The 15,989-nt window shown below is 49.2% G+C and overlaps 1 protein-coding gene across 3 annotated transcripts in view; it reads left to right on the top strand.

Moving 5' to 3' along the window:
• The window catches only part of POU2F3 (POU class 2 homeobox 3), a 53,761-nt gene extending 37,778 nt beyond the window's left edge, over positions 1-15,983 (top strand). For all 3 annotated transcript variants that reach the window (XM_019547069.1, XM_019547068.1, XM_019547067.1), the window contains 8 exons: positions 3,000-3,082; positions 3,997-4,179; positions 5,553-5,694; positions 6,320-6,456; positions 7,410-7,571; positions 11,669-11,735; positions 12,572-12,704; positions 13,773-15,983. In XM_019547069.1, the coding sequence (XP_019402614.1) occupies positions 3,000-3,082; positions 3,997-4,179; positions 5,553-5,694; positions 6,320-6,456; positions 7,410-7,571; positions 11,669-11,735; positions 12,572-12,704; positions 13,773-13,812 (947 nt within the window). In that variant the 3' untranslated portion in view covers positions 13,813-15,983. The remainder of the gene's footprint in view (positions 1-2,999; positions 3,083-3,996; positions 4,180-5,552; positions 5,695-6,319; positions 6,457-7,409; positions 7,572-11,668; positions 11,736-12,571; positions 12,705-13,772) is intronic.
• The last annotated feature ends 6 nt before the right edge of the window (positions 15,984-15,989 follow it).

Genomic DNA, 15,989 nt, shown 5'->3' with positions numbered 1-15,989 from the left:
TGCTGGAAAGACCTTCACTCCTGCCATGCAGACCCTCTGCCCGGTAGCCCTCCTCAGAGCCTGAACCTTGCAGTCCAGCAGCCCCAGGGCCAATCCTGAACCCCTCTTTCCCCCAAGACTCCCCAGTCATTGAAGCCCATCATTCCCAGAGCTGTACTTATACAGCACTCGGGTTTATACCTTGCACACATGTAGATGCAGACCTTGCAGGGCTCCTTCATGGTTTACATAGCACAGGAAATTCAGGTCCACCAACAAGAAGCAATGCCTGTACGCTGCTCCCTGCCTTTGTTTCTGCAACAGTCTTTACGGTCTTCGGGATCTGGTCACAGTCCTTGAGGGTGTCCAAGATTTGTTCTTCCCCTCTTCTTTTCCCTGCACCGCCTTGCCTTCTAGGTCTAGTCTCTTCTATAAGATGGCTGGTGAGGCCCGTCCTTCTAAAGACCTCCAGCCCATTCATGAGGCAAGTTTTTTGGTCAGCCACAGCCTCCCATCATATGTAGTTGAAGTCCAGACTTCAAAACCCGCTTTGCTCTGGCAGCAGCTAGCCTTTTGGACAAAGCATACTTACCTCTGACTAGAAAATCATCATGATTGAATGACTCTCTATTGTTAGTCCTGTAAGAAGGACTTCTTCTGACAGCACCTTTGTGCTTCATCTGAATCTGGAGGTTAAAGAGTGAAGGTCTTGTCCATCAAATAGAGGCAAAGAAAAAAAAAATGGGGTTCCAGCTTGACATAGGTGCATGCAGAGAGCTCTTCATCTCAAATATATATATATTTTTTAATCTACATTGATCTTTTCCTATGACCAGTCACAAAAACACCTGATATGAGGGACCATCAGCATGGCAAAATGCACCGTTATGATGCCCTAGCTGACCAGCTTCAAAAGATAGGCTAGAGACTTTTACCCAGGGATCCCTGAAGCCAGCCCCTACTCCTTTCATTTGAGCAAGATACATTTCACAAAGACATTTGAGACTTGATTTTAAATAGTTCAAGAAATGGAGAAACCCTTGCAGCCTAAGAAAGTTGCTCCAATGAATAATTCTCTTCACTGTTAAAAGTGTGTACTTTATTTCTAGCTCAGATTTGACATTCAAAACGACTCCAGTGTCAAAGGAAATCATTTTTTAAAGAGAAATATCAAGGTGAATAAATGCGATATGGCACATTCAGTTTAGAATAAAAGGATTGTTGAAATTTATTTTTGTTTAACAAAATTAATGTATTTTCTATAGGTTTCAGTTTGAAATCAATCCCAGGGATATAATTCTCTGTTGGGTTCCATAGAAATGATTTTAGAAAGGCTCCAAGCCCCCTCCAGAAAGGTTATAATTCTCTAATAAATTCTCTGGGTTTCAAAAGTAATGTCCCTAAAACTTTACTAAATTTTTGGCGAGCCATATCGCTTCGACCCTGGTTAAATCCTGTAGGATTTTTCCATCAGAGATATAGACATTCATCTGGCAGTTTATCAGCTAAACAATTACATGGACCCCATAAATACCACTTTTTGTTAGTTTTATAGATTTTCCCCTTTCTTTCATCATTTTGGATTGTTTTATGTATTTGAGGAGAAATGCAATTTATTTGAAATACAGTAGAATAAAAAAGGAAAGAATAAGGTAGCTTAAGATACACTTCATTAATGAAATTTATAACCTAAAGCTTCAGGGGGAATAACTATAGGATTTTGATTAAAAAAAACAATCTAATGGCTGCAAGTTGAAGTCTGTAAAGCTCATATTGGAAATAGGAAGCAAAATTGTAGTAGGGAATATAATTAACATTCAGAGAAGTATGATATATGCTCCTTTAGTCAGCATCCTTTAAATAAAAATGTGGTGGTTTTTTAAAAGCTCTGCTCTATTTCACCTCTGCTTTGGTGAGCTGGTTGCATGATTACTGGGTGAACTGTTTTACCTGTATTGTCATCATAATGGCTTTTTCTGGCTTTACAGCCTAGAAAAGGAGTCTCACTTCTGATTCACCAACTTGGATCCAACTAAATTGGCTATGACTGAAGGTCTGCTACATTCACACTAGAGCTACTCAAAACTTCCAGTCCAAACTTCCTTAGACAAAGCTGGCCTTTTGTCAAAGCCAAAGAATTCTGCAATTGTTTGAAATTCTCCATTTGGTCATCAAAAAAACCCAAAACGAAACAAAAAAGCCACTATACATTGTTTCAAAGTTTAATTTTATTTTTTTTCTCTGTTTTTTCCCTTGGCTACTGAAAACAACAGAAAGCTGTTCAGGATTTGATTTTCCTTCACCTTTTCTTCCCTTTTCCCTGCCCCAGCTTTGGTTGCTCGATAGCTTTTGAAGCAGATTTAAAAAAAAAAAAAATTACCACGTGGGGAAAAAACAACTGAAAATGTGTGCACACGTGTGCTTACGTGATTGTCCTGCCTCTATTTGTAAATTATGTAGCATCCTGAATGTGCTGGAGGGTGTTTACACATCAAATATGATGATCGTCTCCCTGCCCTACAGAGCTTCACAGAGGTGATTAATGGGCTATTTAACAGGCGGGGGACAGGAGATGTGAATAAGACAGGTGAGCAGTAATTGAGTCATGGTTTGCATATGCAATAACCCTTTCCCCTTCATCCCCTTCTGCCCAAGTGTTTGAACTGAAGACTTTCTGCACTAAAGCACAGACCTCAACCACTGCCTAGCCATGGTCGAGGAGTCAAGAACAGACAACTAGGACAAATCCAGAGCTGCCCACTCTGGAGCACCTCAGTAGGCTTGGGTGGGCAGGCTGTGTTCACTCCTGCCTTCCCTAGGACCCCCCCCCTACACACACTGACATGCTATGGATGGGCCATAAAGTTTCCCCATCCCCGCTGCACCCCATAAAGCATGCAGTGGATCCTCCCCTGTGGCTCCTGGTGATCTGGAGCCCGGGGGCTCTAAGCAGCGCAGCTCATTTTAGATGCTTGCAGGGAGGCCCGTCTGATCTGGTCCATCTCTTTGTTTCTCACCAGCTCTGCAGCCAAGCCTTCTCTCCTACCAACAGCAGCAAAGCAGCCTCATCCTCTCGCAGCCTGGGCCCAGCCTCGCCTCGCAGGTAATTGCATCCCCACAACCTCAGCCAGGAGTAGAATTGAATTCACCCCAAGGGCCACGTCACCAACTACCTGGGAGCCACAGATCCCCTTTTATGCCCTTCTCCCACTCCCAGCCCTTTCAAACTGTGCTGAAGCCTGGCATTACTCTGTTGCCCCTTTCCTCAGTGAGACCCTCTATTTCAAAAGCAACTACTAACTCCTCTTCCCCAAGATCCAAGGTGCTCACGGTGTGCCTGTGCAATCATGACTGCAGTCACTGCACCTGTGCTGGCCTCTGCTGCTCGTTCCCGTTGTGCCTTGTTGTCAGCCCTTCTTTTTCTTCACTGTTTTCTGCTGCCTGCCTCACCCAGGGGCAAAGTTGGGATCTTTACAATCCCCAAGGCATTTCCGGCCTGCATTGCCTTGGGCTGTGATGGTTGCTTGATTGCAAAAGTGGCTTTGGCTCATTCATCCTTGTGGGTTCCAGGCACAGCAGTCTTCCACAGAGGGATTTCCATCTCACCTCCCCTGCTTCCCCTCATCCAAGGTCCCTAGGGTTTGGAAGGGAATTGGCTCCAATTGCCGTGTCAGATCCACCACAATATGGCTGTGGAGGAGCTCTGATTTCAGTGCCTGAACCTGCCCAGTGGGCCAAAAACTTCCGTAAGAATATGACAGACTCTCTAGGACTGCACTTCTCATGCCTCCCACACATCAGTCACACATCAGTCAAGCAGAGCTGAGAGACCCTCTTCTTTTTCCACCCAGCCCTTTGCCTCTCACATGCACCTGTGAAGATCATCGTCCCCTCCACCAGCTTGCAGCCACCTCTGGTGGAGGAAGCAACAGCACATAACAGCATTAAGCAATGATGAGTGAAAGAGATGCAGACATTTGTTGAGGTTTTTTCTTATCATGCCTCTGTTGTTAACAGGCTGTGGGACGTTCGGGGCTCCCTGGGTCCTCAGTAGAAGCCCACCTGGACATGCCCCAGCACTTGCAGGTTGCAAAGCACTTGCCATCCTCAGCCGCATGCGAGGAACCTAGCGACCTGGAGGAGCTAGAAAAGTTTGCTAAGACTTTCAAGCAAAGGCGAATCAAGCTCGGGTTCACGCAGGTGAGGGTAACGAACAGAGGTCTCTTGGGGAAGGGCTTAGTATGAGATGGTTGAGGCTTGATACTGATGTTGGGGGGGAGAATTTGATACCGATGCACACACGAAAGGGAAGGGGAAGGGGTCAGCACAGATGTGGGGATGGTGGAAGGCATGGGTTTGAGATGGGCATGTTTCCTGGGAATACCACCTGCAGAGCACAGGGGGGAGCGGCTATAGAAAGGCCACAGCCTTTCTGAGGGTCAGTCTCCAGCTGTGGAAGAGACAGAGGGCTCTCAGGCAAGCGGGCTGAGGATCTGGAGGCATTGCCAATGGAGAAACGACCAAGCGTGAGCTGTGTGGCGGGTTCCTGCATTGAGGCCCCCACCTCCGTGCGCCCGACCACCTCCCAGGCCCCGAGTGCCTCCCTGGGGCGCCTCGCGTCCAGCTGACCCCCTTCCTAGAGCACACTCGCTAGCCTGGGGGTAACGTGTGCTGCCACCACCCTGAGAAGGGACGGTCTCAGCCTCGTGTCCTCGGGGAAACACAGGCCTAGTAGTCCTATGGGTACTCGACCCAGTACAGGCGCTTGGGGCACTTCCCCAAGTCGGGGGCCAAAAAGGCAGACCTGAGGGGTCTCTTAGGCATAATTTAGAGCCACCCCTCAATAAGTCTCCCACACCGGTCTCAAAGGAGAACTTTATTAATTACAGGGGGAAGGTGAAAATAGGGTACAAGATAGAGCAATATCATAGCAATCCCATCGAGCAAAACAGTCTGGCTGAGGTAGCCTTTTTGATCACGCATCTGAGTTACTGCCAGCTAGAAAGCTACCCAGATCTCGAGTAGCTTACTCACAAGCATCATCCCGAGGCTGTTGGAGATCCCCTCTGGAGGCAGGCCGTTCCTCACTCATGAGTTATGGGGGACAGAGCCCGTTTCAGATGGTCAAGCTCCTCTCTAAGTCGGAGTCCCCCGCATGGCTGCTGCCCCCTCCTCCTGGGCAGTCTTAACTTATATAGCCCCTGTGACCTCATTCACCTGGTCCAATGGAGGCCAGCAAATGTTGGCTGTCGGCCAACCAATTTCAAATACATCACTAGTTGCCAGGCAGACTGCAGCCCACCAGGTAGATGCCCCTCACCCAGGTAGGCGATACCAGTCCCGTAGGCAGAGGGAGCAGGTTTCCCCCTCCCTTGGGACTGTAGCCAGCTCAGGTGACCTAAAGAGAGAGGGTAAAGGTCCATCTCCTCTGCTGGGCCCACCTGAATCACATTGTCACCGAGCAGAGATTTTGGGGAAAAACAAAGGTGTCTTCCTGCCACAAGCTGATGCCAAGCGGGGAGGCTGCGAGTGGGTTTTCTCAGCTACTCTTTCAGTTCTGGCTGCCTTGGCAGGGTGACGTCGGACTGGCCATGGGGAAGCTGTACGGCAATGATTTCAGCCAGACCACCATTTCGCGCTTTGAGGCACTCAACCTGAGCTTTAAGAACATGTGCAAGCTCAAACCCCTGCTGGAGAAGTGGCTGAGCGACGCAGGTAGGCCACGCCATGCTGCTCTGGTATAATGGCCAGTGCAATCGGGGGCTGAATGGGGCCTCCGAAGATGAGAGCTAGAGCTGCAGCCACAGCTTGGGACAGTAGCACCACTTCTGTCCCCCGCGGCACAGTGGGAGACCTGAAACGCACTTGCTGGGGGTCACACTTGCTCTATTCCTGGTTCTGCCACTTACCAGGAAAGCTAGCTGGCTGCTCTGTGCTTCGCTTGCTTCAGCTGCAACTATCTAGCCCTTTGGCAAAGTGCTCTGCGATATGTCAGTTTTAGGAGGAGCATGTCCTTTAGGATGTAAAGGGGGATCTCCGCTAGCGGCACACAGAAGTCTGCAGGGTGATAATCCCTCGGGGCTGCAAGCCGTTGGGGAACGTCATGGCCCGGTGTGCTTGACCAGCACCTTGCTCAGTCTGTGCACCGCAACACGAAGTGTTTCGGCAACGCGCGGTCTGATGCCAAGCTGGCGTGAAGCAGCATAGTTCCACTGTTGAAAACAGCTGAAAATTTGGCCCTCGAGGGAGCTTGTTGGGAGAGGGGATAAAAACCAAAACAAATATCTGTAATTCCAAGGGCAAAACCCTCGTGGACTCTCCCTTCTCCCCCTCTCCTCAGAATCTGCCCCGCTGGACTCCTCCATGAGCACCCCCAGCTCCTACCCCTTGGTGAGCGAGATGTTTGGGCGGAAAAGGAAGAAACGCACCAGCATCGAGACCAACATTCGCTCCACGCTGGAGAAGAGGTTTCAAGATGTGAGAGGAAAATCTTGGCGTGGGTTATGAACTGTATTCCCCAGCTGGAAATCCCTGCCGGCTCTTAGCTGCGCACCTGAGGCCTCCAAAAGGAGAAGGGAGGGAACCTGCTTTGGAAGGGAGAGGGGGTTTATTGCAGCTTGTAGTTGCATGGTATTTTAATTTTCCATGGGGAAAAAAATGACCTTTTGCTGAAAAATAGAAAGAGAATATTTCAGCTTGCACACACAGCTGCAGTGCCTCTGGGGTGCATTGGTCCATCTTCAGGAGATGGGTTTCCCTGGGCACGTCTACACATTCATTAATGTGTTATAGTTATTGCGCATTAAGTTTAGCACTTGGTTAACCAAGTACTCAATCAATGTGCAGTAACTCGCACCACTGCGCAGTAATGCTGGCACATGGGTTGTTAGTGATGCTTACTGCGCAGTAGTCTAATACTACTGCGCAGTAGCATATTAGCCTGGTTTTTCCCCAAAACACTTTTGCACAGTGTTATTAGGCTACTGCGCAGTTGGCGTCTCGTGTAGACGCACCCCCGATCAGAATAGGTTCCCGCAGTGCACTGCTTTGTCCCCTCTGGCAGTCTTACAGCTGCCTTGTGACCTTGAAGGGGCTGGTCAAGTTGGGGAGCTCTGCCTCCAGCTGCATGCAAGACCATGGCAGCAATTCACAATTAGACTGTCTTGGTTCTCCAGCATTCAGATGCCCCAAAAAAGAAAAAAAAAACGATATTTTTGGTGGAAGGCAGGCACTTCTCACTTAGTCTGGTGGCTCAAACCCCATTTTTCATTGACAAATGTGTTCTGGTGGAACATTTTCCAACCAGCCCTCACTACTACCCTGGCCCAGTCCCATGTCTGATCCCGTTTGACTGATTCTCCCCCCTTGCTGGTGCTGCAACTTCGGCTCGGCAAGGCTTTCTTTGTTAACCTAACGCCCTCTCTTAGCAGAACCCCAAGCCCAGCTCAGAGGAGATCTCCCTGATAGCAGAGCAGCTCTCCATGGAAAAGGAAGTGGTTCGGGTTTGGTTCTGTAACCGGCGCCAGAAGGAGAAGCGGATCAGCTGCCCAGTGCCAACCCCCATTAAATCTCCCATCTACAACTCCAGACTGGTGAGATCCGTTGGACCAAGGCATGGGGAGGGGGGTTCCCCGTTACTGTCTGTGAAGCAGGAAGTACCTTAGAGTAGTAAGGAGATGGGTCTTCTTGCAGTGGAGATCATCTCTGAACTGTCCACAGTGCAGAGGGTGCAAGCACTGTGCAGTCGACTAGAAAAGGGAGCAAAGAACCTCACAGGTCACGGATGCCCATGGAACCAGTGGGCAGGGCTTCCTTCACTTTTAACCAAAAATACAGTGCTTCTCCCAGCGGGTGCTCCCTGGGGCATTGACCCAATTCGCTGGGCTGAGCACTGCCTGCTGAATCATCCTCTCCACTTCCTGCAGTGCAATATCTTCTCATCAGGGCTTCAATTTGGTACCAACACAAGGAAAACAGCGCCGTTCTCTGAGTCACCCCATCTCCTCCCATGCACGCCCCGAGGAAATGAGTAGGGAACTGGGTGGAGATGCTGTTAAGGCGGGTAGATTGAGCTGGTAGCCAGCACGCCAGCCTTGCACTGGTCACATAGCCTGGTCCTTCTCTGTGGAATATACACTTTTGTTCTCCTTTTCTTTGATTTTTAATCAAGTATCTCAGTGGGTGTAAATCAGCCTAGACTTATTCTCTGAGGGTCTGATCCCAAGCTTCGATCCCTTAATGTTGCACAGAAAAACTGTTAAATATTAGCGGAAGCTGGTTCTTGAAGGTGTGGACTGTCTCCACTCAGTAGGTTGACTCTTCTTCTTTCCTACGGCTGACTTGGAGCAACAATTATAAGTCCAGTTTAAGGTTAGTTAACCAGTCTAATGCTCTTGAGGAAAGGGAATGTACCTCTGCAATGTCACCATCACATTTGTATAGAGGGCAGGGTGTTGTTATGTGGTCCATAGTTTGATCAGGATTGCCACAGTCTGAAGCCTAGTGGTGTTGACTCTGGAGCCTAGTGATGGCCACTGTAATGTCAATGCTGGTCACCAGCTCACCTTAGGATATTTGAGATGAGGCAGTGAACTGCTCTGGGATACTGGGCTGAGTCTGGGATTCGGGACAAAACCTAAGTCCAATACTATCCCTTCTCCCCTTACCCTCCTGCAGAAAAAAGTGGTGAGAGTCGGAGGATTTACTGTCATGGAAGAAGAGAAAGGGCTGCATAGATGAAGGACTTACTGGACTTGTTTTTACTAGGAAATAAGGCTGTAGTAGAGCACAACCCTGAAGAGTTGTATTATCTAATCTGGTGTTAAACATGACTTTGCAATCAGTTAAAATGGGGGGAAATCCTTTTTAACAATGACAGTTAGACCTAGATCAATCTACTGGGAAACATAGGGTTAAAAATGTCCAGCTCCCACCATCTCAAACCCAGCATGCAGCACACGGACCTCTGTCATGTTTTAATATGGTACTTAAATGACACTCCAGGGGCCTGCTCTCATCTCAATGGGCAATGGAGCATTAGGCTGCAAACTATAAAACAGGTTCAAGTGGCTCCTCTTTCTTTCTGCCCTGGTCCAAGAGAGCATTAAGGCCATGCTTAACTCAGCTGAATTCACTTGAGCAGGTGCTAAGGTCCTTTGCTAATTCTGGGAGCAAAAACCACATCCCTGAAACTACACGCACCTTTACAGACCGGTGTTGCAATCCCGAACTGGAGAGGTGGCTGTTCCTCCTCTGCGTGAACGAAGGTGCCAGGGGAGTGGTCTGCAGTCTCACTGCTTAACAAAAGTTGCCATCTTAACTGGGGTGCACTGAACATCAAAGGGCACCTGCCTGTTTTTCCACCCACGAGCATCAGGCAGGTGCTTGTCAAGGCAGGTCTGTAGCTTGCTGAGACTCTAATAGATGTGTTGAGTGTTTGGGGTGAACGCTGCTGCCGAAGCATCTGCAGACGTTCTTCCCATGAATAGTCTCTGAGATCATCATATGCTGCTGCTGTTTGTTGCCCAAAAGGCGTTTTTTTGTTGGCAAGAGTCACTGTGGACAGTGTCACCTCTATTCATGCAATGGGGTATGGATCCCTACAGCAGCGTGGGCATTGTGGGTAACAGCCTGCTGCTGGCTAACAGACTTGGCATAGTAGGAGCCTGGCTGCTGTATTGCAGGCACTGAGGGTTCATATGCTATAGGAGGGGAGGGTGTATCTGGGCATATTCATAAGGGATGCTTTCTATCTTGAAATCAGGTGGTCTCCTGTTGGAGTGAGCCCTCCAAGCGGGAGGTTTGGTGAAGTTTTCGCACAAAGGCCTTAGCTGTAATACGATATCATGAGCTATTCATCGTCCATTCTCAACAAGTTGCTGTGTGTACTTATTTAGATGTAAACGAATCAGAACCAGAGAGAAAGGCCTATTAGAAACCCAGACATCCCCTAATTAAAGAGGCAAAAAGACGAATTGGCAGCAAAATCAGCCAACAACTAGTTCTACAAAGAAGCAAAGTAAGAAGGGCTGCAAGGGAGGAGGCCAAGATCATACGAATAGTTTGGGTATCTCTGTTCATGTGAGTCCAACCTGAGGCCACTGGAAAGGCCCTGAGTGTCACAGGTCAGGGGCTCAACACCTTTGTAAATCTCGAGTCAAAACCGTGCATCTCCGTCTCTTTGCAGGTAAAATACAGTGAAACGGAGCCCCATTGCAGAAGAGTTTAATGGTGCAAAGTCTCATGTATCCACAGGCAGAAAAGTATGACTAGCATTGTCTAGTTACAGACGAGGGATAGCTCACCAGTTTTGGACTGCTCATTTCTTCTTGCTCTGCCAGGATCCTATGTGCTCAGAATCATTTACTGTTTCAGGGGTGGGCACCCTGCACCATGGGTGCTGCAAGTGACATGGGCAGCAGATTGGGAAGGGCAGGGAGCAGAAAGCAGAGCAGCAGGTTGGGCAGGGAAAGGGAATAGGGGTGGCACTTGAGGAGGGAATGGGGCTAAAAAGGTTGCCCCCCTCCCCCGAACTAGTCAGTGATCCAGCCATCTGGATACAACTGTTTAATATCACTTACGACTTTCTTTGTTACAGATAAGACTCATACAGGACAGAGGAAAAACAAGAGCATGAACTGTGTTAAAATCCAGAACAAGAGCAATGATATGTTGTTATTCTAGCAGCTTGGATGCAATGGACTAGAACTAAAATATTAAACCTTGTTTTAGCGTGGACTGGTCCTGTGTGCATTAGCTGGTAGTTGAGGGCACTGACTTGTGACTCAGGAGCTATAGTTTGGTGTCCCTGCTCAGCCACTAATTCTCTGTAGTGAAGATGGGCAAATCACTTAATCTCACTGTGCCTCAGGGAGCTAATATACTTCCTTTCTGGATAACAGTGCTTGAGGATAACTTTATTAATGATCTCGAGGTGTCCAGACACAGCCGGGGTAGATGTCAGATGAGCACCATCACGGATTTTGCTGTTGCAGTTTGAAGCAAACGGATGGGATTTTGCAGGACCAGGGAATGTCTTTATAGCGCTTTGCATTCAAGCATTTTTGTTAAAAGGAAAAGCTAATTGGTCCTTGCTAGAGGTGTATGCAGCCTGTCACAGCCAGAGGCTGGGAGTCGCACTGATTAGGGGGTATTCTAGTTATGCCAGGAGAGGTGGTAAGAGTGCTTGTCCTCTAGAAAAAGGGCAGAACATTTCTCACGCTAAGTCAATTTAAAATAAACAAATCCTCCCCTAAGCTTTCCTCAGCCAGGCAAGCAATCACCCTAGTTAACACAGCAATGGCATATGCTCATGAACGAGGGGGGAGCTGCTCCCAGGGATGGCTGCTGGGAGAGGAGACACGGCTTGTGTATTTAGAAGTGCTCCACATACTGAGCACCCTGCCTTACAGACTGCAGATTGCACCCATTTGCGCTTGCACTATGGGAAGTGTGTGTGTGTGATACAACAGGATCAGGGTCTGCACATGTGCAATCCAGTGGCAAGGTGGGCTGTACCCTGTGTTACACAGGGAGTCATCCATATGAGTCTCAGCTCTACGTGGACGAGAGATCTGTATGGGGGCTTGCAGGATGCAAAGGGCTCCCCATGGGAAGAGGAAGGGAGCAGTGCTCCAGGATCTCTGTTCTTCCCAAGTCACTGATTGACTCAGTTTCTGTTCCCTTTCAGGTCTCTACCTCAGGGTCCCTGGGACCTCCCTCAGTCAACTCAGTCCACAGCACCATGCCAGGGGCAGGTAAGCCCAGCAGGTGGGAAGGTACCTCTCCCATTTCCTTCACGGGAACCACGCTCCCTTTCACTCTTTCCTCTGTCACTGCTGAGGACTTGGATTAGCTCCGAGAGCTGCCTGGGCTCCAGCACCCCCACGCCATATGAGATGGGCCATTGGTCTGGCCCTGACTGGTTGCTCAGTGTGGCCAAGTTCAAGGTCAAAGACAGCAAAGGGTAAAATCTGCATCCTCCCTCTGGCCAACCTGAGGACAGTCCCCTCGCTGGAATAGCTTTTCCTGTGAGATCCCAAGCAGATATTTATGGCTGACCAAGGCAGAATCCTGTAATCAAATGACCCTCATATTTGGGGGGTGTTGGCCCTGGATCTACAAGTCCAAGCCAATCCCTGTTGGTGTGATGTGCTCAAGAACAAGACTTATCTGCTCCAGCTTGGGGTTCATTGCAATTCCTTCCTTGCCCGTTCTTTTACTTCCTTCGCTGTCTTCCCCTCTTGCCATTCTCTCATTCCCCTGCCCCATTTATGCCTCCTATGGTTACCATAAGGCTTTGGACTGGAAACACATGCTCTGGCCTGGGGGTCTGTGGAGGAGAACGCTGATGTTTCCGGGGCTGGCAGATCTCATGCTGAAGGAACCGTCTGCTCCAGCAGCCCTGCTCCATCATGGGGAGGATGCCCCCTAAGCCCCGCTTGGCTGGCTGGGCGCAGCCCAGGGCCAGGGTGCCAGATTAAACATGCCTGCTGGTGCAGTGAGCAAGGAATGAGGAAAAGGAGAGAAGAGGGAGGGAGGAGAGAACTACCCCCAAGACACAAACCTCATTCTGGCCTCTCCTGTTGCGCAGTAACATCGTCGTGCTCCCCTGGAAACTCCAGCCGGCCCTCCTCACCTGGCACAGTGCTCCATGCCAGTAGCCCCAGTGCATCCCAGAGCCACTCCAAACCTGCGATGAATTCATCCAGTTTCAACTCTTCTGGGTAAGGCAACACGGAGCACCAGGTTCGCTCCCTGGTAATGCCTAGGCATGATGGGATCAGAGCCTGGAGAACATTCAGGGCTTAAATAGAGCACTGCAGCGCTGGAAACTGCAGCAAAACTCAAGCTAAGTGTTGCGGGGTGGTTTCCTTCTCATTCTGGGAAGTGGCTATTTACTGCTTCAAAAAGCTGCATTTGCTTTGAAATTTCATGGTAGTGAAAATTCCTAGAATCATAGAGAAGGTTTGGAAGAGACCTCAGCAGTTCATGCAGTCCAGCCCCTCGCTCAAAGCAGGACCAGCCGCAGATATATCACCCCAGACAAGGGTTTGTCTAGCCAGGTCTTAAAAACTGCCAAGGATGGAGACTCTACTACCTGTCTGGGTAACTTGTTCCAGTGCTTTACTACCCTCCTAGTGAGCAACTGTTTCCTAATATCTAACCTAGACTTCCCTTGATGCAACTTGAGCCCATTGCTCCTTGTTCTGTCACCTGTCATCACTGTGAACAGTCCAGCTCCAATGAAGCTCATATGAATTACCTGAATTCAGCATGTAAAAGGATATAGAGTGTAGCCATGGTGCTTGCTTCTTCCTCCAGGGACAAGGACGCTTTGTTTTGCTGGGTTTCCTGGTTAGACTCCGTCCTTTAATTCCAGCTTCCCCCACCAGAGCCAACCCAGCACACACACAGGAATAATCCTGCAGCAGCAGATAAAGCAGGGAGGAGGAATAATTTCCCCTGTCAAATATAGCCCGGCCTCAGAGATCCCAGAAGCTCTGAGCCACCCGACAGATCCAAATCTCTAGTCGTTCTGCAGGGGATGTTTCATGCCGTGCCCACCTGTAGTTCCTCTATTGCTTCTACCAACCAGCGTGGCTCATAGCATCGGTGATGCTAAGGAACCAGGAAATAAACTAAGAGCAGCTGAGCGTTGCAGTGGCTGCTCTGCTTCCTCGGCTCCAGGGGATCGCGCCCTGATGCAGGCTGGCGAGCGAGATCAGTTCAGGCTGCAGGGGAAGGGGAAAACCGGGTTGTATCTGCATCTATTATGTTTTTCCTTTGTGCAGATCATGGTACCGATGGAATCAAACGACTTACCTCCACTGAGGCTGCTTCTCCATCCCACCGAAGGAGCTTTGAGGCCTGCCTGTGGACTGACTTCTCCAGAAGCAGTGATCTATGCAAGATTTGGCATTACAGTGCCTTCGAAGTGCAGCCGAACGAAGGTCTCGTTCATGGGAGTCCAGAATTGCCGAACTGTTAAGAGACTCGAACTGTGGATGAACCTCCCGTGGGGACCTGGACACCAGCGGTGAAATGTAACGCACTTCCAGGCATTAATTAAGAAAAGGCCCCTTGCTTTGCTCTGTCAGCACCAACACTGTCCACTGCCTGCAAATATCTACAGTAGCTTGGTACTGCCGACAGTAGTTCATCAGAGTTGCCATATCGTGACCACCCCTCTGCATACTCACTGCAGAGCACTGGGGTCCCTGATGCCAATCTGCCACACACATGCACACACACTACCCCAAAACCCCTCAACTGAGCCTAGGTCACCAAATTCATTTCACCAAAGACCTCTGTCTAGATGTGAGCTGTGGTGTCCTCACTGGCACTGTGCTGTACCGCCGCATCAATCCCTGTTTGCTTTGAATAACGCCCCCGCTCTGCTAATGTTTTGCTCTGCCTGTTTTGCACTGTAGAGCCAAGTGCCTCGCTCTCTTTTCCTTTAAAACAAAAAGCATATATCCCCTTTTAAAGGATGGTGTCCTTGTCACAGCTCAGACTTTATCTCACTGCTCTTTTAGCGACTGTTGCTTTTAAAAACCACAGGTGAACTCAGGCTCTGAGGCTACTCGGTCTCCTCTACAGCACAGCAATGCCCTGCCTGTATTTAAGCAAAACCTCATCATTAATCTGCTTTACAAAGCAATGCTGCAGGTCAGGGATAAACCTCAGGATTAACCCCCTCTGTGCCAGGATGCTGCAGTCCCTTTGCCCTGGGGAGTGGGTCTCACTGCAGGCCCATCTCATCCTTCCAGACTATCGGGTTTCCACTTAGCCCATCTCCCTGCAGCCTGTATTGTTCCTGCCTGGACACCTTTACTTAGAGAACAGCTGACAGAGGCACTTACTCAGGCCAAATTTCCAAGATGGCTCAGTACCTTACATTGGCAAGATCTGTCCCTTATCCAGGGCGTGACTGGGAGCTGAGACCTTTTGAAGACCTAGCTCTCACTATGAGTGCCCCAGGGCTACAAATCCAGCCATGGGACCCTTATGACCTTGGTATCACATAGAGGAGAGCTTTCTTGAAGGGCAATGTGCAACAAAACTCTGAATTTTTACTGTAGAAAAGCCCCGGGGATTTATTTATTTTTTTTACAGGGAAGATTCCTTCCCTCCTGTACCTCAGGATGAGTTTTTTGAACATTAAAAATTCAGATTGTCTTCACCCTGCAAGAATGCACAGATATTTGGGAGGAACAGAGAGGAGAGCCACCACTGACAGTATGGGAGTGAAACCAGATCACTGCAATGAGTTTAGGGCCACCCAGGCTATAGTATCTGATTGCCGGCATTATGCAGGCCCAGGAACTTTCTGCATCAAGGCCAGATCTGGTGATTGAGCTAAAAAAATATTTTCTAGGGAGAGGCCTCCAGGCATCCCTAACAGATGTTGTTTCAGATACTCCCCCTGGCATCAGGTAGTAGTTTACAGGCAGGTGTCCTCAGTCGTTCCACTCTAAAACTCTGAAGTATGGGTCCATTTTGCAAAGGTCCCTTCCTACTCAGCCGGTCAATTCCCTCCGTGTGATTCCCCATTGCCCTGCAGTCTGTGTGCAGTATTTGTGGCAGCCGGTGCAACGCACAGCCAGGCTGACTGTGTGGCATTTACAAGGGACTGCCCAGGGAGTCCCACCCTGTGTACGTGAGAGTAGTGTCTTCTTCCTCTGATGACAAAAATAACGCTGTCAACGCCACGACAGAACGGGACTCCGCTCTGGCTCATGCATCACCCACAGAAACATTCAAGCAGGTTTCCATTACTGCGCTGCTTTGCAATGCCACAAAAGATGCAGGGGAATAACTGAGGGCAGAATTACGCCCTGCTCATAAAGGGTGAGTTCGATGGAAAGCAGCCTGCCCTTCACATCGGCGGGCTGGGTGCATACAGCTTGGAGTGACAGCAGATGGGACAGGCCAACTCCACCTCTGCTTTCAGTGGAGGGAGTGTCTGGGTGGAAGTGAGAGCACAGGTTGGTTTTTATATATATATA

The sequence above is a fragment of the Crocodylus porosus genome, unplaced genomic scaffold (assembly GCF_001723895.1).
Source record: "Crocodylus porosus isolate Cpor-Errol unplaced genomic scaffold, CroPor_comp1, whole genome shotgun sequence".
In the NCBI taxonomy this organism is placed as follows: domain Eukaryota; kingdom Metazoa; phylum Chordata; order Crocodylia; family Crocodylidae; genus Crocodylus; species Crocodylus porosus.
The sequence above is the reverse complement of the archived record's forward strand: the minus strand, read 5'-3'. Positions and strand labels throughout refer to the sequence as shown.